This window comes from Diabrotica virgifera, chromosome 9 (assembly GCF_917563875.1).
Source record: "Diabrotica virgifera virgifera chromosome 9, PGI_DIABVI_V3a".
NCBI lineage: Eukaryota > Metazoa > Arthropoda > Insecta > Coleoptera > Chrysomelidae > Diabrotica > Diabrotica virgifera.
In genome coordinates this window covers 151185329-151211534 of record NC_065451.1, presented here as the reverse complement: position 1 = coordinate 151211534, position 26206 = coordinate 151185329, and the positions used below count along the sequence as shown (strand labels likewise).

Genomic DNA, 26206 nt, shown 5'->3' with positions numbered 1-26206 from the left:
AATTTTCATGCAAATCGATGGAGGTTGAACGAAATCGGAGGTAATAGCTCATATCCACCTTCAGTGACTGCACTAATAAGAATTTACGGCTAATCATCGGAAGCTACTTTGTGGATCCACAGAGTAGCGCTTCAGAGCGGTTCGTCTCTTTTAAACCTAACTTCAGCCAATCTAACTGGTATTTTCCAAGTATAGGTACTAATATATATAACTTCATTCTGCTTTGACTCTAATATTGACGATTCAGCTAAGTCTGTGTTTTCATGTTTGTCGGTCCTGTGCTACTATTTCCCATTGTCTCGCGCCGATTCTCTCTGACTGCATCTTTCCACTTTTATCTAGGCTGTCCAACAGATCTTCTCCTATCTGGACTTTTCCAAGACACATTGTTTATAAGACAATTGTCAGTCATTACTATTGTCCAAATGTCATGTCCATCTTCGTCTCTTGGCCTTTATGTATCTTACTAGATTTTCCTTTCCTAAGACAGACTCTTAACACGTTGTCTGAACCTCCCTTCGTTTATCACGCTATCTCTGCAAGGGCCATATCCCCGGCAACCAAACGACGTTTTTATAACGTAGATAACACGTCATAAAAATGACCAATTGACGTGTTTCTATGACGTAGTAGTGACGTTGAAAATCACGTGTATTTGTCTCATCGATTTGACGTCATAATTGTGACGATTTTAAAACGTAATCGTATCTACGTTTTTTTTTCAAGTCAGGATCGTGACGATTTTCAAACGTCAAAAAGATGACCACCCTTATACGTCCGTAAAATCACGTCTTTAATACTTTCAAAAAGTGACCTCTTTCAGATGTTTCAAAATGGTATAAAAAAAATGGGTACCATGAAACCTATAGGCCTACTTCCCATGTGTCGAAGATATATTACCACTTGTTTAAGATCGCTTGTGCGCTAGAAGCAACATTCATTCTGCATGATTGTACCAGCCCTCACATTATAGATTTTTCACTAAAATACCAACTATATATACCTACTTACTGTGTCAAAACTAAAACAACATATATCTGAAACTAATAAATAATTTATTAACAAATTATATAGCATACTTAATATCTTAATTTAACGCTTAATTAAAAACAAATAAACATAACCTTAAATAGTTGTCAAGAAGAATTACTGCAATAAACTAACTCACTGAGCAAAAACGCATAAAAATCTCTTAATTAATACGTTTCTTCAACTAAATATCTAAATGAAAAGTCTTATTTTATCACACAAGACACAAACCGCGTAAACAATAATTGATAAATTTCTTATGAACATTTAGCGTTATACCTAAACGAAATTGTTTGGAGTCAATACAAACAAGCAAGCTCCTCCCAATTTTGTGACGTCAGACTTAGGCTGTCTGAAATTAAAACGTTTTTTAAACGTAATTTTAACGTCATTAATCTTACGTATTTAAAATCACCTACAAAAGACGTATATATGACGTCACTTGGTTGCGTGGGATATTACTCGAAGGATTTTACGTTCCCACACCAGCAATTCATTTACTTTTCTTTTCCATATGCGACTGCTGGTCGTATTATGGTTTTGTATATCTCGATTCTTGCACGTTGTACGAGAAGTTTTCACCTTATTAGATGATGTATTGCCAAGAAAGATCTGTTTCCCCTCAGTATTCGCGTTTTAACTTATCGTTCCACTTTGAACTTTGAATGACGTTATATTAATAGTTTGCCTTACTCGCCGTCGTTCTTGTTTTGAAAGACTGTTATTGTTTGCCGGTGTTCCATGTCCTGCGCACATCGATGGTAGTGGTAGGTAGAGTGTTGGTGACAGTGCGGGTTTGTATGTTTCCTAATGTCTATAAACAGTTGTGTATAGAGTATTCTTTGAAATACGTGTAATATTTTTGTCCCACCAGTAGTAGTTGTCGTCATTTGTTACACCATCGATCTTGTCTGAATTAATTTGAACTTACTACATTATTCACAAAAATAAACTTATTGTTTAATTAGAATAAATAGTAACGTTGTAACAACCAAGCATGCCAATAAATCAACAAAAACCACATGTGCAACCGTTTATGTACCACATTAGTAGAGGCTAGATTTTCTAAAGAGCTATGACCTTGAAAATATATGCGCGCCTGCTTGTCTATAATTATTACAATTTGTACGGTCGATGCGTAGATTTGTACTCTGCGCATGCATGAGTGATAGCCTTTTAGATAATCCAATACCGCTATTTCTAACACTATTCATTCTTATTTTCCATTATTCGTTATATTTAAAAAGACAACTACCATACATGGACCAGCGTTTGTAGATTGTCTCTAAAATTATGAATAACGCATTATTATATATTTTTTCAACATTCACATATTGTTATTTAAAAAGTTTTGTTTGATTGTCTTGGTTCTAATAAAAAAAATACACAAGTTTTGTTTTTTAATACTTCATGTGAGATTGTATAATGTAAGACTGTGATCGAGAAAATGGGGAAGAGCTGAAAGAAAAGATAAACAAGAGTGAGGTGAGGCCTGCGTTGGTGTTCAGAAAAAGAAGGTAGCTGAAATGAAAATGAATGTTGTGTAAGACCAGAAGGGACAAGACCAGGAACGACGTAATTATGGAAAGAGCCAGGATGACTTCTTCTTCTTAAAGTGCCCTCTCCTCAATGGAGGTTGGCTACTACAATAGGGATGTTACAAAAAATTTAATAGTCATTTTCAACATGTAAAACGATTAAGAAACACCCTAGGAATAATTGTCTAAAATATTAAGAAAATTAAAAAAGCCTTTCTATGAAAAAACTTCGTTCGAAATCTAGCATTATTTTAAATTTCAAGAAAACGCTTCTGACGTCACTAGTCGTACTCGTATATGTACTCCAGCGCGCGCCATGTCCACGCCCACAGTATTCTTTCTCTTTCGGTATTAATGCATTTAAATAGCATTTGCATAGATTTTGCCCTACTAATTTAAATGATGTCTAGTTTATAGGGTCTGTCGGTAATAAATAGGTACCTACTTTATTACTATGTTATGGACACCAAGTCTTTTAAACCTCCAGAGAAATTGAAAGATCATAAACTATTTAGGTATTTTTTATTTTTGTAAAAATTTTCTTGCTAACCCATTTCGTTGCCTGGATATTTAGAAACAGATATTTAGAAGTCCAGAATACGAAGTTTTCGACTGTAGGTATTAAGAATTTTTATAATTTATTTTTTTATAACCAAGCTAACTTAAATCTAAAACATATCATAGAATTGGGTAAAAATGAGTACTTAATTTAAAAACCCATTTATTTAGGAAAAGATCCATAACTTACAATAAAGAAGTGATCTTCGCAAGAGAAAAGCTTGGTTTTTATTGATGCATACATAATATACTTCTTTTTTACGTTTCTTTTTACGATTTAAATTAGCTGGAACTGTAATAAAAATCTTGTCAGAATTGTTTTTAGAGGTATTTACACATCAAGGAACAAAACACCACTAATTTGGTTTCATTTTTACTAATTAAATACGTAAAGAACTACACACATTCAAATACACTTCGTAAATAAGTATACAAAACTAGTCGTCGATCAAAGACGATACGACTGCTGACGTCACAGACCGTAGCCTCGCTGCAGGGTACCGTTTTTCTAGCCTCCAAGAAAGTCAACATTATGAACTCATTTATCTTAAAAAATATACATTTTTAAACAGTTTTATGATTGTTAAGTTTTTATATACCTTAAAATCTATTGAATTTAACTATATTTAAAAATTAGTGAACATCCCTATTTACAATTGCAAACTCTTCTTTGTCTTCAGCTGTTAAAAATTTAGCCCTGTCCATTGTCGGATGTTTCTTAGCCACGATAGTCTTTTCCTTCGACCTGACGTAGCATTTTGATAAACGTAGTTGAATTTCGAGATTTATTCGAGAAACACAATGCAGTTTTTTTGATTTTTTCGAAAGATTTTCTGGCCTGTTCTAAGTACTTAAAGGTACTTACCCAGGTACTTAAATTTATTGACCTGTTTTAAAATGTGATTTATTGTCCAAGGTCATTTTTAATTTTTGTATCTTTTTTTTAATCTGATATTCTGGTAAGAACTTTTGTAAAAACCAATTCTTTTGAATATTTATTTTAATTTAGTTTTTATTTTGTACTTTGAGTCATATAAGCTTTGCTTTGGCTCGATATTATTGTATAATAATAAGGTTGAGGTACGTTTTGGTTTTTTTAATGTTTATTTTCATAACAAATTTTTCACAGATCGAGTTGGTCTTGTCGAGTAATACCGGTAGTACGCAATTGGTAATTCACCAGTGGTTGATGCGGGTTTTCCCTGTTAAAACCAGTACGTTTCTACGCGACTAGCAATGCGAGAGTGGGGCAAAAGCGACTGGGAACATTGCGCGGTCGCCATGCGCGACTAAAGATTTTACTTCCAATAATAAAATAAAAATTTTATTTTTAATTCAGTTGCAATGCGAATGCAAAACAATCTTACTTTTCAATTAATAATTAATAATTATTAATTTCTTGCGAAGGCAAGAAACAATCTTACTTTTCAATTATTAACAAACAATCATGCGAAGGCAAAACAATCTTACTTTTCAATTATTAATTATTAATTGAAAAGTAAGATTGTTTTGCCTTCGCATTGCAACTGAATTAGAAATAAAAAAAAAATTTAATTTTTATTTTATTATATTTTTATATTGGTCTTTACTCCTTCGAGTAACTAGGTCCATTTTCTGTTGGAATTTACCAGCTGAACAGACGGGGTCGTGAATTGTAAGTTTTTTGAATTCCCTCTTGTCTTCTTCGCTTCAGCATCCATTTGGCTTGCAAATTTTAGAAGCCTTGGAGGTGTTACCAAGGAAATGGACCAATAAGTTTTCGATTTAAAAATCTTTTAGTAATATTTTAATATTTTCTAAATATTATTAATAATGCTATTAGGATCGAAAGCTTCATCTTTTTTATTTTACTTCCAATTTTTCGGAGAGTGGTTCTACTGTCCCTCTTTATACTGTGCCGAAGTCGTAATCCGCATTCAACATTGTATCATTGGCGTATCTGATGCTGTTGATATTTACGCAATTCACCTTGACTCCATCCTTAGAATCATCCAGTGCCACTTTAAATAGAAACTCGGAGTAAAAATTAAACAGCAGGGGTGACAGAACATATCCATGTCTAACTCCCCTCCTAATTTCTACATCTGCGGACGTGGAACCTTCTATCCTAACTCTGGCGTTTTGGTTCCCGTATAAGTTTTTTGATTGTACAATTGATTATGCAGGGAAAGATTCAAGGAAAAAGAAGCATAGAGAGACGCAGAATATCGTGGCTGCGCAATCTGACAGAATGGTACGAATGTACATCAAATAAACTTTTCAGAGCAGCCATCTCTAAAGTCCGAATAGCTATGATGATTGCCGACCTCCGTCGCGGAGATGGCACTTGAAGAAGAAGACAAGTTTTTTAGTAATTTGATGTCTTTTCCATCTAAACCAACTTCTTACAAACGTTCTAATAGTAGGTCGTGTCTTACTCTATGGAATGCTTTTTCTAAGTCTATAAAATATGCAGTATAGTGCAAATGTTTGGAATAATTCCATTTTTTCATAAGCCAGTGACTTTAAGAAAAAATCCTGAAACAGGTCAATTTTTATTTTTGAATTATGATTTTTTTAACGTATATATTATACTAGTGGCGTCATCCATTTAAGCGTGATGACGTAATCGATGATTTTTTAAAATGAGAATACGGGTCGTGTGCTAGCTCATTCGAAAGGTTATTTAATTCTCTATTCAGTAATATAAACATTGACATAATTATTTATATAGGGTGTCCAAGAAAAATTGTTTTGAATTAAATTAATTGGCACAAAAAGAAGAATGTATGTAATTTATTTAATTCAAAATAGATTCTACTGCTGTCAGAAACAAAAAAAAATGTTTATTTGATAAATAAACATTGCTTTTCGCTTAAATTCAATGTTTTAATTGCCAAGAGCCAGATGGGTGGCAGCTTGAACATTGAAATTAAGCGAAAAGTAATGTTTATTTATGAAAAACATTTTTTTCTGTTTTTTGATAGCAGTAGAATGTATTTTAATACATTCGTTTGGATACCCTGTATAAACAATTATGTTAATAAAAAATTGAAGAATCTCAGATGCAGAATCCACCAATTTAATAAATTAAAATGGTAGAAAACTGAGACCCTTCGTGTTTGAAAGTTCTTACTGGTACATCCTCAATCTGCGACTTTTTCAATTAATAAGACAGCAGACGACGAATATAGAAAACGAAAGGGAAACGATCACATTTCGCTTTCATCCGTCTAGGAAAAACGGGCAGCAGAGGAACTTTCAGTACTCAAATCCGAGTAATAGGAAATAAAAATAATAAAATGATGGTTTTGCTTGTTTTCGATTCAGAGGGTTGCACACTAGCTAGACAGTCCTGTTTCTACCCTTTCAGGCGTCATCAGTAGCTTTCCAAAGTGTGCCCACCTCTGAACCGAAAAATAGCTCCACCATCATTTTAAAGGGTATCTGAAAAATAATTCAAATTTCCCATCAGACGCGATAAGCGAAATGTGATCGTTTCCCTTTCGTTTTCTATATTCGTCGTCTGCTGTCTTATTAATTGAAAAAGTCGCAGATTGAGGATGTACCAGTAAGAACTTTCAAACACGAAGGGTCTCAGTTTTCTACCATTTTAATTTATTAAATTGGTGGATTCTGCATCTGAGATTCTTCAATTTTTTAGTAGATGTCGCTGTATCGCGTCTGATGGGAAATTTGAATTATTTTTCAGATTCCCTTTAAAATGATGGTGGAGCTATTTTTCGCTTCAGAGGTGGGCACACTTTGTAAAGCTACTGATGACGCCTCAAAGGGTAGAAACAGGACTGTCTAGCTAGTGTGCAACCCTCTGAATCGAAAACAAGCAAAACCATCATTTTATTATTATAATTATGTTAATGTTTATATTTTTGAATAGAGAATTGACTTTCAAACGAGCTAGCAGACGATCCCTATTCTCATTATAAAAAATGATCGATTATGTCATCACGCCCAGGTGGATGACTTCACTAGTATGATACATATGTCAAAAAATCATAATTTAAAAATAAAAATCGACCTGTTTCAGGATTTTTTCTTAAAGTAGCTGGCTTACGAAATATGTAATGAATTTATTCCAAACATTTGCACCATACTGTATAATATATATTTCTGTTGGTCGTAGCATTTTTGGGCGAGAACTAGTAAACTGAAGATGGCTTCTCTCGTCCCATACCGGCTCTGAATCCGTGCCTTTTAACAGGATTTTTACTGCATGACTCATAAGGCTTATCAGACGGAACTCGTTGCAGTGTTGTGGGTTTTGAGTTTTTTGGTAGTGGGATGAATATTAACTCTATTTGGTAGTGGGTTGACTAGGGTGTCAGAAAAGATTCAATAAGAAGGAAAATAACGCTTGCTTGACATCGATTTGGTCCTAGAAAAATAGTTGATGTCACATCAGAGATAAGGAATTAATTAACTTGTCTCAACGTTTGGTAGAGATCCACTCTCCTTGTTCTATAGTTAAATTTACAACAAAAAGACATACGTATGTTTTAGTTTTTATTGACATTACAAAAATTTCTTACAAATAAAAATTTCTCTTAGTAGTACAAGTATTAAAAATAAATACAAATTCTCGGTTGGCATTTTTACTATAAATACTAAAGCCAAAAAATAACGGCCTAGCGTATTTTTAGTAAAATCGAACAATGTAAAAAACTATTTAGATACCTACAACTGTAAATTGGTCTAAAACACAATGATATTAAACAAAACATACAATACTTGTGTAGAAGTCAATATATACGCAATGAAATAGGATTGATAGATTAAATCTAATATCACATTGGTTATTCTGAATATACAAAAGGGCGGATCGAATGTTTCATCGGTTAGTTTTAAAATGGAAGCACAATTATCTAACACACATGCATCAACCTGTTACAAGGGTCAAATATGTGACAGATGTGAGTTTAATTATGAAACAAATCAAAGACAAGCACTACAGCAAAACGCGTCTGCATAGATTTACTTTGTGAAGTTGTCTAAGGCCTTCGATGCTGTAGATATTCTTAGAATCTCGGACAACTGGCATTACAATATAATATGGAATAAAAACCACACAAGCATGTCAAATATCAAAATATGTCAGATAGCTTTGTTCGCAGAGACAGTTCATGACTGGTTTCTGACTGATTCGCATGCGCAGTTCCGCAGTCAGAAACCAGTCATGGCATGGACTGTCTGCGAACAAAGCAAATAGGTCATCGGACAGTCACAATCTGTTACTAGAAGGAATAGTAGTGGAGAGATAATAATTTGGCAACACAGGAATACAAAGGTGAAGCTTGACGTAAGATTAGACTTTTCATGTTATACATTGATCAAAAAACAAAGCCATAAAAAGAGAAAGATGCTCAAAAAAATTTGTCACACGAATACTAGTCTCATTTATCAGTTTGTATAATTATACTGTTCGAGTTAAAGACAAACTACCCTTCTCGCATTTGACAATATCTTCTGCATTACAGAAGAAATGTCGGGAACCAATAATTCCAATAATCGGCAAATGATTTCTCTACGCGTGGATTAAGTTTTTACTATTACCTATTACCTTATTTATTTTATGCCTGGTTGCACCAACAGATCTTAAGCTCCAGCTTAGCTAAGCTCTACTTATAAATAGGGCCTCCTTGAGTATCACTTACGTTGCACCATAATTTTAGATTCTTACCTTATTATCAATTATATCTATTATATTATGGTACTCTTATTGTAATATATTATAATTATATTATATTAATTCTTATGATATTCTCGACTTAAGCTTAAGATCTGTTGGTGCAACCGGGCATTAAAAACCTAACGGTAGGACATACCGTAGAAGTATTAGTTTAAGTACCATTTAAAAGTTGAAAGACGTACAAAAATTATTAACTTGGTCTACACAATTATTTGTATGATTCTATTCACATTAGTTCTGTTTTACAAAAAGGGATTTAAGTTATCACTAAATTTGTATTACACCTCTCTCCAAAGTGTTCGATTTACTTACAATAATAATAATAAATAAGAAAGAAATACATGATATTCTCTGGAGAGAGTTGTAAAGTACCTAAAAATATTTAATAAAAAACATAGTACCCTAAAATGCAAAAAAACAAACAGTAAAAATACTTAATTGGTATAAATAGTTTAACAAAATCACAGTAAAACCATGTTTCTACTAAAGAGAAACGTAACCAATGAAGAAGATGCTTTCTCTGGTTACATTGTGTAAATTAACCTTAAGATTAGTATAATTTTGCTGTAATTAGCTTGGTGAGACAATCTCAGTCTATATTGACAAGCCAGCTGTCATATATTTAACTCAAATAAGGTAATATGCCAAAATAAACAGTATCCGCTGGGAGCGTTAACTATGATTATAGGTCACGTGGTACACACACTCTGACGTCGCCGGGGGACGATCTTATGTATATGCTGTGTATGCTATATGTATGATTTAGAAAAACAAGAAATTATTTAAAATTTTACTACGAATATTTTGTGATAATATATCAATACATTAATAGAAATTTGCTATAAATACTCTACATGGTAGAAAATGTCTGACATAAAACATAAATATAGTTTAAATATAAAAAAAAAACGAAAAGATTTTAAGGCTGACAACCGAAGTGTGATGTCACGACTGTCATATTGTTATTTGTAAACAAAGGTAGAAAAACCAGGATTTGCCCAATCTCAAGCCTTTTTAATTCCTATAAAGTTGAAATTTTGCTGTTTCTTCTGTTTTTTCTGCTTAACTACAGCGTTTTAAAGATAATAACAACATTGTTCGGTCTTAAATTTCTAGAAAATAAATATAGTTTTTTAATGATATTCACCAAGCAAAGGTTAGGAATTTTTGTGAACCGTTGTATGTATTTTGTATAATAAAAATGATAATGTTTGTGTAAACACTATAGTGAGAAAGGGATATGTAGATTCTTTGTATTTCCAAAGGATCTGGTTGAAAAGAAGAGGTGGATTTCATTACTTGATTACAAGACCAACAGCACGTCGCTACAAATATTCCTATAATAAGTAGGTGTTTACCGATTTAAATACGAAAATTAACAAATCTTGCTCCTACGACAAATATACTCTTAAATACGTCTACTCGTATATACACAGAGTACAGTTTATTTAGGCGAATACCTTAGTACACCAAAGCCAAATACGATTTTCCAAAATACAAATTGAATAAATAAATTTATCTTTCTGAACGTTATCTCATAAAGATATTTAAATTCGTTTTTGAATATTGATATACCTATTGATACATAGATATATTTCGGAAAATTGCGTGAATTGTATCTTTTTTGATGAAGGAACTGCATTTATTACAAGTTATTTCTCGTGCTTATATCTACAAATGCCCCAAGAAATAATAATAAAAAAACTAAAAATTACATGTAACAAAAATCCTCATATAATATGTTATCAAATGTGTTGTTTACCCTTTGGAGATTTTAGGATCCCTGTTTTAGACAAGATTTTAACTCACTACTATTATTTATGACCCACTTATTCCGATATACGTCATCAATAACAAAAACTATGTTATAGTACTAGCTAGTAGTTACAATTATTGTCAAAACTTAAGATCCATGTGAACATTAAACGCATTCATATGCGTAAAGTTACTTAAGGAGACTTCTCTCTAAATTAAAGGTTTTTGTTTTTTACGTAAAAACATTCCTTAGTAACAGAAATACTGTTCTAAAATTGTATCAACAGATATTAAGAAATTCCATATAGAAACGAAGTTATAGCTGTATTTATAACGGTACCTGCGTGAGCTAAAACTAGTTTGGACACAACAATGCGCACGGCGCCTGTCCTGTGCAGCTGCAACTCGACAGTTGGTTTCTAAAACGCGTTGGTTTATAAACGCGAGCACGTGTTTTATATTATTGAAATTTGTCGAAAATTACTATTTTGAAAATCGGAAAAATGCCTGGATCTGGTGGTCATTGAAATATGCACCAGGAATCGCTGGTTAGAGAAAAAATAAATATGACCTTTTATTGGATAAAATTACAGTAAAGATACCTTAAACGCGTTTTTCTCAAAATCCCATTTTTCAAATCTGGGAGACGTTTTTCTCAAAATCTACTACACCAATCTCAGTAAACCAAAATTGTGTTGATACTTTATATTATATACGACTATTAAATAGACCTCTAAAAAGTTTCCCGTTGGAATTAAAAAAAATGTTACAGGAAGGCAGAAGTGTCTCCCACACTAAAATGGATATTTTGGAAGATGCCCTCTACATTGGCGAAAATCAACTAAAAGCGCAAAAAAAGTTTTGCCTTTAAAAATATTTAAAAATTGCTTTTTTGTCCAAATTAAAACCCCTTAAAAGAAAAAAAAATGATTATTTTGATATTAGAATTAATTTGTGCAGTCAAATGTGTCGGTGCACCCTGTATTAGAGCTCTATTGATAACGTGGAGCGCCGAGTGCGCAGACGATCATGTGTTTTTTCAAGGTCAACCTCTCTTGTGTGTGGATGATTCGTTATCTGACTCGATAAAGATAGGAAGTAGTTTTTAGTTTTGTTTTTGATACAAGAATAATATATTGTTAGCGAGTGTAATAGGTAATAATAGTGATTATTACAGATATAGTGCAATTCCGTAGTTTTATTTAACATTGAGACTACATTTGTTATTTAGTATAATGAGAGATATGATCTAAAAGCAAGATATAGGTTGTATGGTGCCTTGCAATATATAGGTGCCTTGAGCGTCCACTATACTACTCGCGACGTTGATCGAAGTTCAGCGAGCACGAGAGTGTAGATAGGTATTTCATGCGACTTCGCTTCGACTCGGGCTACTTCCATTCTGTCGGTTTTTGCGACCGAGTCAGAGGACTCGAAGTTAGTTTCTCCCCGCGCGAATATGTTCTCGAAGTTACAAGAGTGTGTAGAGATGCACTTCGGACAACTTTCCCTAGTACTTCGTCGACTAACTTTGTGAGAGTGTAGAGCTCGCTTTATAGTTCCAATCGTGTATTTCTCACATGTTGTGACGAATTACCGACGGCAGATAACAGGTTCCGTCTCGACAGCGCATCACACGAGGAAACATCTGGAATAATGAGTCAGCGACCGATTGGATGGACGATTTTTCGCGACTGATCGACGGTCAAGGCCAATAATTACTAGTGATGGGCGGTTCCGTTTTTCTGGAACGTTCCAGAAAAAACGGCTAGGGTATATTTATGTATAAGGCACAATTTTTGTAAATAGAGTTAGTGTATAATATAAATTCGATCTGTAACTAGTATAAATAAATTCGTATAAACGAACCGAGAGTATTGTTTTAACCGTAAGCACGCTACAATATTTTATCATTATGTCTATTCTGTCAGACAGTATCAGCATACTATTAAATTTGTTATCAATGACGTACACTCATTAGAAAATGCTGTAGGTTAAACCACTTTGATAAGATATTAGTATGAGGTAACCATATAAGAAAAGAATTAACGTCTTCAGTGATTTATCGACGTGTGCGACAAGACAACTGATTTGGTTAAAAAAACTCCAACCATCGTCTCAATTTATCAGCACGCTACCTTAGGAATTACAGGGTGTTTCAAAAAGGTGTAATTTTTAGTTAAGAATAATTAATACTGTTTGGAAGAAGCTCATTTTCAACGGTTTTGTGTTTTGTTATTGGTTATTTACAAAATAAATAAATGAAAAGAGAAGATGATTTATATGACATACTATCAAATAATATTAATAAAAAAGTAAAAAGGAACTTCACCACACCAGCATAAACGTAGAATACAATTATATATTTCCTAAAAACTAAAATAGGAACAAATGGGGACTACTAACAGTATTCACGAAATCGATGACTCAGAGGTAGAACTGATAAATAATAGATTTACTAGATAAACATAAAATAATAGTTTGAAGAAATTTAATTGAGGTGTTTTTGTAGTTACTTTATAGTCCTAAAATGGAGATTTCAGTTAAAAATATCTGTGAATGTTTGAGAAAACAAACACGAATTAATAGGGAAATTAATTTAACTCAAGCGGAACTGGATTTAATGATACCTATAGATATATGAGAAAATTAACTGGTTAAATAATGAATTGACAGTTTTACAGTTATACGTAAAAAAACTCTATTCTAATTTTTTCTTGAACCAGTTTCTTAACCTTCCAGCGGGCGCACTGTCGTAAATTTTACGACAAAACCACGTGATCGTACCTCACATTCACACCACACAGTCAACAGTCAGCTCATCCAGCTTCTGGGTTTGTGAGGTTCGATATAATATCGTATCGTGTGTAGGCACAGGTGTATGATACCTTAAAAATTTTAGTTATTTGTAAAATTCAGGCAGTGGCGGATCCAGGGAGGGGCGAACGGCTCCCCCCTCTCAAACCAAGTGATTTAATTTTTTTTTAAATATACAGGGTGTCCAGAAATTCTACCGACAAACGAAGACAGGAGATTCTTCAGATAATTTTAAGACAATTTAGCTCAATTCACCTAGTCCCAAAATGCTTCCTAAGGGAGCTAGAGCTCTTTGAAAATGGCGTCTTGTAATTAGTTTTTCTTGAATACCTCCAGAACGCTTCAATTTAGAAAAACGAAAATCGGTGCATATATTTATCTTACAGAGATAAATCGATTCTATCCATTGCGAATTTCTAGTATCGATCATAGGCGTCCGTTTTGGGTAGGGCAACGGTTATTTTATCACATAACTTTTTTGTCTGTAACTTTTAAGCATTTTTGACACTGGATTATTAAATTGTGAGGTATTTTAGTACTAAAAGGTACTCTTGCTTTAAGTCGGTAGAACATACGGTTTTCTAGAAAAATCGATTTGAAAATTTTACGTTTTTTTAATTTTAAAATTTTTTTAAAAAAATTTCAAAAAAAAAACTGTGTTTTACCAACTTAAAGCAAGAGTAACTTTTAATACTAGAATACCTCGTAACTTAATAATTTAGAGTAAAAAATGCTTAAAAATTAAAGACAAAAATGTTATGCGATAAAATAACCGTTGACCTACCCAAAACGGACGCATATGACCCGTACTAGAAATTCGCAATTAACGAAATCGATTCATCTCTGAAATATAAATAAACGTACCACTTTTCGGATTTCTAAATAGTTTTTTTTTGAAATTTTTTTCGGAAATTCAAAAAAAGAAAAATTTTCAAAATGATTTTTCTAGAAAACGGTGTATTCTATCGACTTAAAACAAGAGTACCTTTTAGCTGTAGAATACCTCACAATTTAATAAATCCAGAGTCAAAAAGGCTTAAAACTTAAAGATAAAAAAGTTATGCGATAAAATAACTGTTGCCTTACCCAAAACGGACGCCTATGACCGGTACTAGAAATTCGCAATGCATGGAATCGATTTATCTCTGGAATATAAATAAGTGCACCACTTTTCGTTTTTCTCAATAGAAGCGTTCTGGAGTTATTTAAGAAAAACTAATTACACGACGCCATCTTCAAAGAGTTCTAGCTCCCTTAGGAAGCATTTTCGGACTAGGTGAATTGGGTTAAAATATCTTAAAATTATCTGAGGAATCTCCTGTCTTCGTTTGTCGGTAGAGTTTCTGGACACCCTGTATATATGTATATGTATATATAGACTATAAAAACATTCATTTATTTTTATAGAAATTTAGCCAATCAGCTCCCCTCTTAACGATGCTGGATCCGCCACTGAATTCAGGACACGCGCTGTTTTATATCAATATATTAATATTATGTGTGTGTCGGCAACGTGTAATGGAGAAGAAAAGGTTCTTAGGTTCAATGAAGTGTTGCCATTTTCAGTCATTTACGTGCAAGAAGAAGTTTGAGATTATTGTACGAATGAGATTGTTGATTCTGTCCAACAGTCAGATTCTTTCAAAATATTATATTTTTGAGGTGTTGTTTGATTTTTTTGTAAACAAATATAAAAAAAATAGTTTTTTATATTCTTATATCAATTTCTGTACCAATTAGCAATCTGTACTGGAATCAAAGATCGTCTATCCTGACGGAGGCAGGAGAATTTGACAATATCAAAATCAAACGTGGGGTCTGTCAGGGATGTATACTGTCACCACTGCTGTTCAACATATAATCTGAGGAAATCTTTAAAGAAGCAGTGGATGATGTTGAAACCGGAATTCGAATTAACGGAGAATGTATCAATAACAATAGATACGCAGACGACACGATGGTATTCGCCGACTGTTCTGAAGTGCTCCAGGAATTAATGAATAGCATCACCGAAGTAAGTCAGCGATAGGGACTTCGACTAAATACTAAGAAAACAAAATATATGATGATCTCTAAGAAGGAACAGCAATTTGGTCGAATCAGTGTGAACGGTCAACAAATATAAAGAGTAAAAACATACACATACCTTGGTACGAACGTCAATGAACATTGGGATCATTCCCTAGAAATCAAAAGTAGGATAGCGAAAGCAAGATCTGCATTTCAAAAAATGGCTAAGCTATTAAAATTTTATGATTTATCAATACTCATAAAAATCAGGTTACTACGATGTTAAATCTTTCCTATACTGTTGTACGGAGTTGAGTCGTGGACTCTCAAAGACGTCACCCTGCAAGAAAATTGATGCTTTCGAAATGTGGCTTTATCGTCGAATCCTGAAGATATCTTATATCGACCACATTACTAATCAGCGTGCTTTTTTGAGAATGCAAAAAGAAAAGAGCTTTTGACCACTACAAAAACAGCCAAAATCGAATACCTCGGTCATATCATGAGGAACAGCAAAAGATATGGACTGCTGCAACTAATCTTGCAAAGAAAAGTGGTTCAACACAACAACCACAAATATTTTTAGAGCAGAAGTGTGCAAAGTACAGATTGCAATGATGGTCGCCAACATCGGAAACGAATAGGCACTACAAGAAGAATATCAATTTGTTTGATATTCAACATTTTATTGAAGAAAACATCATTTAAACAAAGACGTAAAATTTACGACACGCGCCCACTCATGAGAAATTAAATTGAGCGTCAACTGGAAGGTTAAAGTGATTGTTTTTCGCAATAATTGTAATCGGTAGATATTCTCAGCAACGTTTTTTGACTTTACCTCCTTAGTTTCTTCACCAAAAATTACACCTCTTCGACAATACTGAAAGTTTATTAAAAATTACCTAAATGGCCTAATTATTCATAGCGTCGTTGAATTCACCGTCGTGGGAGGTATACTCGTGGTTGACTTTAAAGACGCTACAGTGGACGCTAAAGTGCTGGTGACGTTTGTGAGTACTTCACTAAGAGTACCATTCACTGTGTTGTTGCCGTGAGTAGTTCCATTTCCTAGTAGTATTGGTTCCAATTTCTTACTCGAGTACATATCGATGATGTCCTCGATAGCTGCCTTCGATCCGAATATCAAAGCCAGAATGGCTACAATGAATACAATCAAGTTCTTGACGATCTTCCAGTTGTACTTTCCGAATCCTTTTTCCCAGAATGTCAGCATTTCGATCAAGATTGGAGCGGCCAATCCCAGAATTGAAAAGCAGAAGGCACCGATGAGTGACACGAATGGTATGATGGTGGGTACGGCGATTGCTAGGACGACGCATACGAAGGTCATCACCGTGCGCATGATGTAGTTGGCCACTTTTTCACTTTTAGCGTAGCGGTCTTTGATGGCGTTCCAAGCGATGTCGATGCAGACGTAGAATTGCAGTCCAAAGGTGCAGAATACCGCTCCACCGACTAGAACGTTGACGAGTTGGGCAGCACTGGAATAAAAAGAAAAAGGTTAGAAACGGCGCATTGTTTTCTATCAACTTTATTTTAACTTTGGATATTTGTAAATAACCTAAAAAACCTGTATCAAACACCAGGATTAGAATCGGATGAGCAAACAGAAATTAAAGAGAAAGATATAACGTATAACGATCCAAAGAATGCTATGACTCTACATCACTCTACAGCAACAATTTTCTGTGATTTCTCTAAAGCATTCGATCGTGTAAACCATCCCATCTTGACTGACAAATTACAGCACTACGGATATAGGGGAAAGGCTCTTAAATGGCTTAAATCATATCTTAATAAAAGAAGTCAGTTTGTAAGGGTTGACACGAAGACGTCTTCTTGTATGCCATTAGAATGTGGGGTACCTCAGGGTTCAGTTCTAGGCCCTATATTGTTTCTGATATACATAAATGACATCTCTAGTCTGAACATTAAAGGTAAAATTATTAGAATATATTCAACTATAAATTATGGTATTCTCATTAGTGTTAAAATGGACATACCAGTCAAAGTGGGCGGGCTAATTCCCCGAACCTTTTAGGTCGAAAACTCTTACATAGGATTGATTACATGAAAGTATCGTGTTACAAGACATATGGATGTGAAAGCGATTTTAGTAGTTTTGTTTTTGATATTTTTACTGTAGTCTCGAAGTATACGTTGTAGAAGACACATCTTAATTTCTTTGTTTGTATATTATTATAATACGGTTCGGTTTTAAAATAAATAGTTTGTTTAGTATTATTTGTACCTTTTATTATCTACTATTTCTAATAGGTTCTGGGCTCAGTTACGTTGTTAGCTCACCTGTATTAAGATAATAATTAAAAGTGTACAGTCGCGAAATTTTCGTGTTAACCGAATACATAATGGCGGAGAGTGCGAAATATAACGTCGAAAAGTTGAACGGCAAGAACTATCAATCTTGGAGTTATTTAGTGAAAATGTTACTCATCAATGCTGATCTATGGGAAATAGTTTCGAGTGAGTTACCATTAGAAGCAGATCGAAGCAGTTCTTGGAAAAAACAAAATGATAAGGCTTTGTCAACTATAGCCTTACTTGTTGACGTTAATCAATTAGTGCATATCCGGAACAGGGAATTCGCGCGCGATGCGTGGATAGCGCTAAGGGAGTATCATCAGAAATCAAGTTTGTCTAGTATGGTGTTTTTGTTAAAGCAAATCTGTAGGCTATCGCTAGAGGAGAATGGTGATATGGAAGCACACATTAGTTTATTCCTAGAATCGTTGAATAAACTGGCCGCCTTAGGGGAAGAAATTAAGGACAGGTTCTCAGCAGAAATTTTGCTGGGAACTCTTCCAGACTCATACAGTTTTTTTATTACAGCGCTGGAAAGTAGGCCATCGAGTGAATTTACTCTAGAATTTGTTACGAGTAAATTAATAGATGAGTACAGGAGACGTCAGGGAGCTTTGGGAAGAAATCAGGAGGAATCGGTGATGAAGTCAGTATACGAGGGTAACAAAAATAATGGTACTGCAAGGGCAGAAGCAAGGCAGTGTTATTTTTGTAACCGGAAGGGCCATTTTAAACGAGATTGCTTTAAGTACAAAGCGTTTAAGAAGGAAAAGGCCAATAAAGTCACTGAAGGTACTGATGATGCATGTTTTATGGTCAATTATAGCTCAAGGGACGGAAAAAGGGATTCTGCTTCGTGGTATATGGACTCAGGAGCTTCGAGCCACATGGTTAATTACAAAGGATTCTATACCCAATTTGACGGTAGCAGAAAGGGCGTTGTAAGTTTGGCGGAGAAAGGGCAATACTCCGAGGTTCAGGGTATAGGGACAGGACTTATTGAGAGCGTGACTGGATCGGGAGTGGAAAATTTAAAAATCGACGAAGTGTTGTATGTGCCGGGATTAGACTCAAATCTGCTTTCGGTGAAAAAGCTAACAAGTGCGGGACATATTGTGCAATTCGATAAAAACGAGTGTAAAATCGCTTTACACGGAAAAGTCGTCGCGAGTGCGGTGCCTTCACCGGACTTATACAAACTTTCAACTGTGGACCATGGATTGATTGCTGTGGAGCACTCCAGCAACTGTCAACATGCATGGCATAGACGGTTTGGACACAGGGACATGGATGCAGTCAAACACTTAATGGAAAAGAAAATGGCAGTCGGGATTGATATGACAGACTGTAGGATTAGGGAAACTTGTGAATGCTGTATGAAAGGTAAAATTTTACGTAAGAGTTTTCCAAAATTTTCTCATAGCAATACATTTAATATTCTTGACTTATTACATTCGGATATTTGCGGGCCCATGAAGACCGTTACTCCAGGGGGTAAACGTTATATTTTGACTTTAATTGATGATTTTTCTAGATATACAACTATATATTTATTAAATCATAAAAATGCAGCGGTAAAATGTATAAAAGAGTTTATAGAATTTGCGAGTAATCAGTTAGGTAGGGTTCCAAAAGTAATTAGGTCGGATAGGGGTGGCGAGTACGTAAATAATAATTTAAGGGAATTTTTAAAGGGTAAAGGTATAAAAATTCAATATACAGCGGGGTACTCTCCAGAACAAAACGGGGTTGCAGAGAGAAAGAATCGATCTCTAGTTGAAATGGCTAGGTGCATGTTAATCGATGCGGGTTTAGCAAAGAAATTTTGGGGGGAAGCGATAGTGACAGCCAATTATTTGCAAAATCGATTACCTACTAAGTCGAAAGAAAAAACGCCCTATGAATTGTGGCATAAAGTAACACCGAATGTGTCGAATTTGCAAATATTTGGGTCTACGGTTTATAGCCACATTCCCAAAGAAAAAATGAAGGATAAATTTGATCCAAAAGGTGAGTCACTGATATTTGTAGGTTACTCTGATGAATCAAAAGCGTATAGATTGTTAAATGTAGATACAGAACGTATTACAATTAGCCGTAGTGTGGTGTTTTCCAAGAGAAATATATGCGTCGAGAAAAAGGAGGCAAAAAGTGAGGAAATATCCATTGGGTCCATGATGGAACGGGAAAAAATAGAGCCAAACGACGTAGAAGACAGAGAGGTTGCAAATTTTGAAAACACGGAGGAAATAGAAAATTCTACGGACACATCTAACACGTATGAGAGCTTAAGTTGGGAAGAATCCCATGAATTTGACGGTGATTCTAACTATCAATTAGATACAGATCTCGATATAGAGAATTCAGGTGATAGTAGATCTAGCAGAATAAATAAAGGTATTCCACCTGAGCGCTACATAGCAAAGTTGACAGAACTCGAAGAAGTAGAACCTAGAAACTTTAAAGAAGCGCTTAAAAGAAGTGATAGTGAAAAATGGAAGCAAGCTATGGAAGAGGAAATCACGTCATTAAGGAAAAATAAAACTTGGGATTTAATACAAGCACCAAAGGGAAAGAATATAGTCTCATGTAAATGGGTATTCAAGTTAAAAACAGGCGAAGATCAAAGCTCGAAGCAGTACAAAGCACGGCTGGTATCAAGGGGTTTTAGCCAAAAATTCGGCGTAGACTACGATGAAGTGTTCGCTCCGGTTGCGCGGCAAGCTACTCTTCGAATTTTATTAACAGAGGCATGGAGAAAAAATCTCATAGTAAGGCATATAGATGCAAAAACAGCCTTTCTAAATGGAGAACTGTCAGAAGAAATTTTTATGAAACAGCCTGAGGGATTTGAAGAAAGGGATACAAGTTGTGTTTGCAAATTAAATAAAAGTTTATATGGTTTGAAACAATCTGCCAGAACTTGGAACAAAAAGCTTGATGAAGTTTTATCTAAAGAGAATTTTTGTAAAAGCAATATTGATACATGTTTATATATCAAGGTAAAAAATAATGAAAGGGTTTACGTACTTATATACGTGGATGACATTTTAATAGCAGCAAAGGATACACAGATAATTAATACATTTGAAGAGAATCTAAAATGTAATTTTGAAATAACGAGTTTGGGATTATTACAAAATTATCTAGGTATGAAGATTGAAAGGTGCGATCAAGGGATATATAGTTTAAATCAAGCCAGTTATATTGACAAATTGCTGAACAAGTTTAAGATGAAAGATGCAAAAGAGTCCAATATACCGCTGGATGTTGGATACTATAAGCTTAGCAGAGAGAAGCCGATGAAAAACAGTGAAATATACCAACAACTGATTGGTGGTTTATTATATATTGCGGTAAATACTAGACCGGATATATTGGCAAGCGTCACCATACTAAGTCAACAGAATAAAAATCCAAAAGAAGTAGATTGGAACGAAGCAAAGAGGGTGTTAAGATATTTAAAGAAAACTAAATATAAAAAGCTTATTTTAGGACAAGAAGGAACAGATAATGCATTATACGGCTATGCAGACGCTGACTGGGCAGAAGACAAGGGGAACAGAAAATCCAATAGCGGGTATATATTTTTATTACGGGGTTCGCCTATAAATTGGGGATGTAGAAAACAGAATTGCGTGTCTCTATCATCAACTGAAGCAGAGTACATAGCATTGGCTGAAGGCTGTCAGGAAGCAATTTGGTTAAAACAGGTTATAAAGGAATTTGTGGGTTTAGAGCCGGAAATAGTTATATACGAAGACAATCAAAGCTGTCTAAAACTTTTAGGAAATCACAAATTCAGTAATCGGACAAAACATATCGATACAAAGTACCATTTCGTAAAAGAATTGCATGAAAAAGGGGTTGTTAACTTTAAGTATTGTCCTACCGAGGATATGATAGCTGATATGTTGACTAAGCCGCTGAATAGGGTTAAGTTAGAGTACTTAAGTAGTAAAGGGGGTCTGTTTGACTAATTCAAAAATAATTTTAGTTGCGAAGGGATGTTAGAATATATTCAACTATAAATTATGGTATTCTCATTAGTGTTAAAATGGACATAGCAGTCAAAGTGGGCGGGCTAATTTCCCGAACCTTTTAGGTCGAAAACTCTTACATAGGATTGATTACATGAAAGTATCGTGTTACAAGACATATGGATGTGAAAGCGATTTTAGTAGTTTTGTTTTTGATATTTTTACTGTAGTCTCGAAGTATACGTTGTAGAAGACACATCTTAATTTCTTTGTTTGTATATTATTATAATACGGTTCGGTTTTAAAATAAATAGTTTGTTTAGTATTATTTGTACCTTTTATTATCTACTATTTCTAATAAAAATATGTCTCTTTGCAGATGATACTAGTATTACTTGGAGTAACACGGATATTATGGATCTTCGCAATACCATAGCTACAGACCTAGTCACCATTAAATCGTGGTGCGATTCGAATCTCCTGTTATTTAACGTTTCTAAAACCAAAGTCCTACCTTACAACAGTATGATACAACCTTTAGTACTTAATAACAACAGTCTAGAGGTAGTTGAATCGGTGAAGTTCTTAGGGCTTATTGTGGATAAGTCTCTAAAATGAAACTTGCACATTGATGCCTTACACAAAAAATTAAGTTCTGCTTGTTTTGCGCTAAGATCAGTTGCTACGGAAATGAATTTGTCAACATCTAGGACCATTTATTATGCCCTTTTTGAATCTCATCTTCGGTACGCCCTTCCATTCTGGGGTACGTGTTGTGCGACTCAATTTGAGCGTATTTTTAAACTACAAAAGTTGACTTCGTTACTCTCTGAGACTCAATAGCAGAGTTCATTGCCAAGAATTCTTTAAAAAATTTAAAATATTAACTCTTCCTTCTTTGTTTGTTTTTGAATCCGTTTGTTTAATCCGCAAACATGCATCAGAAGGTCCAGAGAGACCCACTCACAACTATCCCCTTAGAAACGTGGAGCATAATCTTTATCTGCCAACCCCACGGTCTGAGCTGGTTAAGTGCTCTATACTATACAATTCGAGAAAAATGTACAATCACCTGCCATCTAACATCAAATCTATTGCAGCATTTCCCGCTTTTCGCAAGGCCTTGAAAGTTTATGTGCTGGAGAGAGCTTTTTATACAGTGAATGACTTTTTTATAAACGATTTGAATTCAGCAAATTGACTTGCAGGATTATTACTTTCGAGTACTTTTATACATATTTGCAGCGGCATAGAACTTTTGATTTACTTTCCCTTTCCCTTTTCCTCGTTCGCCTTCTTTTTGCTCTGAAGTTGTATACATATTGTTTGCAAAATTTTTAATTTTTTAATGTGTAGGTACTTAATAACTATAAAATTATATTAAGTAGTATAACTCACGTCATTTACTTGGTGTCTGTTTCTGATTTTGTTTTGTTTGTAGTTTTTTATTATTTTTTGTTTTTTATTGTATTTTTTATTTTGTATAAGCTTTGTCCACAAATTGGTAAAATTTTTTGACAATAAAGCATACCTATGAGCTCCAGAGCTATTTGCCTCAAAGATGGATATTTGTTATACGGTATGAAAGACCAAAATTGCTTACCAGCGGTGTATATAAGTATCTGAAATTATTTTCAGTGCCTCATTTTGGACGGAACTGATCTCCATATTGAAAGTAATTAATAGTTCAGTGGCAATTTTTTCCACGTCTTCACAAGAAAATGGATTAGACATGAATGTTACAATATTTGTCAGTTTCTTAAAATCAGCCAAGCGTCTTTCAAACTCGCCATGAACTACTTGCATCTCCATCTCATAATAAATATAATTCAAATGGGCGGTTAACCTTTTTTTCAACGATAGAAAGTTGCTTAAATCCTTTCTGTGTTCATTTGATTAATCAATAATAACAATTTATTGACACAGGAATGTACTGCGCTCATCATATCGATAATTGTTATTTTTACCCTGTAGTTCCAAATTAAGAAGGTTCAAATGATTTGCTAAATCTGATACAAAAGCCAGACCACTGAGGTTTTCGTTTTGAAGTAAATTTTTTCCTTGTTCTTCTAGAAAGGAAATTACTTCGGGACTAATTATTTCAACCACCTCACATATGTATGCAGAAGTAAATTAGTGTCCACATCTTTTTCATTTGTATTTTTTCCGTGAATTGCGATCGACTTCAAAAACTTTGGCGATCGACCGGTCGATCGCGATCGACTCTTTGAGCGCCGCTGGGTTAGACTAAAGATTTGCATGAACAAGATGCAAATAATGACTAATCTGGTGCTAAATCATAATAGGTTATATAGGTACATAAAAAAATCCCTTAATGTGATACAGTAGAGTAGAGCATCATGTTGCTGGTAGTAATCCATTGGCATCCAATTTAGGCCAAATTCTTTTGCAAATTTTAATATTACATATGTAGTTGGAACAGACATCTTAACCAGTGTTTGGCATTGTGGCTATTTAGCAAGGACAGGGAGTTCACTGATGATGGACTGGTAAGTCCGAAAACGTTCTGAACGTAATCCTTTTGGATTTTTATAAAAAAAATGTTTTAAATTCTTATTAAATATACCAACTACACCAGGGAGTTTTTTTCTTCACGTTAAATTTTATTTAACTAGATGGTATACAGCCAACCTTCGGGTATTATCCCGTTTTATTTATAATAGGTTTGTTCCAACATAACCAGAAACCGTCCATGTAACGATCACCGTCCTGCGTAGTAAACAAAATAACCCTAATATTGTTGTTGATTGATGGAAGGGATATTGAGGAGACTGCATCATGACTAAGTACATACTTGGGACATGAAATTCGGTTGGGCAGAGATAACCAGACATGTGAGCTCCCACGTAGCATAGGATTAGCAAAAAAGCCTTTGATAAATTAAACTATGATTTAAAAATAGGTCAAAATTTTTAAGTAAACTATGATTAAGATTTAAGCGTAATGAGGACTCTAGCAACTTGAAATGCCAGAAAACTGATTGATTATACTTTTTGATTATTTATTAAATTTCTGTTTAACAATATATGTATATACTTACAATTGAAAGTACATTTTAAATAATGTAAATAATAAATGTTACTCCAGATGGGGTTACAGTAAACATGATCGATCATGTTATTATTGACCCTAGACATCACTCAGATGTAATAAACGTATGCAGCAGACGAGGGGCAAACGCAGACTCAGATCACTACCTAGTGGAAAGTAGAATAAGAGCCAGAATCTCAAACATTAGAAAAGAAAAGGGATCCAAAATTGAAAAAAATGAAATAAAAAACTTAGCAGACAACAGCAAAAGGGCCAAATACAAAAAATATATAAAAGAAAAGCTAGAAAACAGACAAAAGCACGAGGATATAAACAGAGAATGGGAAGCGTATAAAAACATCATACAAGACGCTGCCAAAGAGACCTTGGGTCTACAAAAAAAGGTCAAATCAACTGAAGGCAAGTGGTTCGATGAACAGTGTCGTAACATAACAGAGAGAAAAAATAATGCATATCAACGACTACAACAAAGACATATAACAAGACAGGCAGAGGAGGAATATAGAATGCTAAGGAGGGAAGAGAAGAAAATACACCGCAGAAAGAAAAGAGAACACATAGAAAAAAGAACTCCAAGAAATTGAAGAATTAAATAAACCAACAGAAACCAGAAAATTCTAACAAAAACTTAACAAAAGCAGAAAAGAATTTAAACCAAGAACAATGCAGAGACAAAGAAGGAGATATAGTAACTCAACAGAGTGAAATACTGCAAAGATGGACTAAATTCTTCAAAGAAAAGTTTGAACAAAACGGAGATCCACTATACGATGAAATTATACTGGATCAAACGGATACCAGAGAAACAACCCCCCCCCCCCTTCAGTAGCTGAAATGCAAGAAGCAGTTACCAGACTGAAAAACAACAAGTCACCTGGATTGGACAACATTAGCGCAGAATTAATAAAAGAAGGCGGAGACTCCCTATTGAATGCGATACACGAACTTATAGTGAACATATGGGATAATAAACAACTGCCACAAGACTGGAATACCGGAGTAATCATTCCACTACATAAAAAGGGAGATCAGCTTCAATGTAAAAACTACCGGACAATAACGCTACTGTCTCTGGCATATAAAATACTGTCAAATATTGTGTCTGAGCGATTGAGACCATATGCGGAACAAATAGTTGGGGGATATCAATGTGGTTTCTGCAGGCAGAAATCCACAATAGATCAGATCTTCGTTTTGAGACAAATCTTGGAAAAGACTAGTGAATTTAATATAGAAACACATCATCTCTTCATTGACTTCGAGAGTGCCTATGATAGTATCCATCGAGAATTTCTGATCAACGCCCTGAAAGAGTTTAATATTCCAACTCATCTCATTGATATAGTAAAAGAAACACTTAAAGTACAAAGCAGGGTTCGAATTCAAGACGCACTAACAGATACAATCCATGTTAG

General features: G+C 34.3%; 1 protein-coding gene across 3 annotated transcripts in view; it reads right to left on the bottom strand.

Moving 5' to 3' along the window:
• Positions 1-7615: 7615 nt before the first annotated feature.
• Positions 7616-26206, bottom strand: part of LOC126892332 (proton-coupled amino acid transporter-like protein pathetic) — a 193401-nt gene continuing 174810 nt past the window's right edge. For all 3 annotated transcript variants that reach the window (XM_050661839.1, XM_050661841.1, XM_050661840.1), the window contains one exon: positions 7616-16898. In XM_050661839.1, coding sequence (XP_050517796.1) covers positions 16316-16898 — 583 coding nt within the window. In that variant the 3' untranslated portion in view covers positions 7616-16315. The remainder of the gene's footprint in view (positions 16899-26206) is intronic.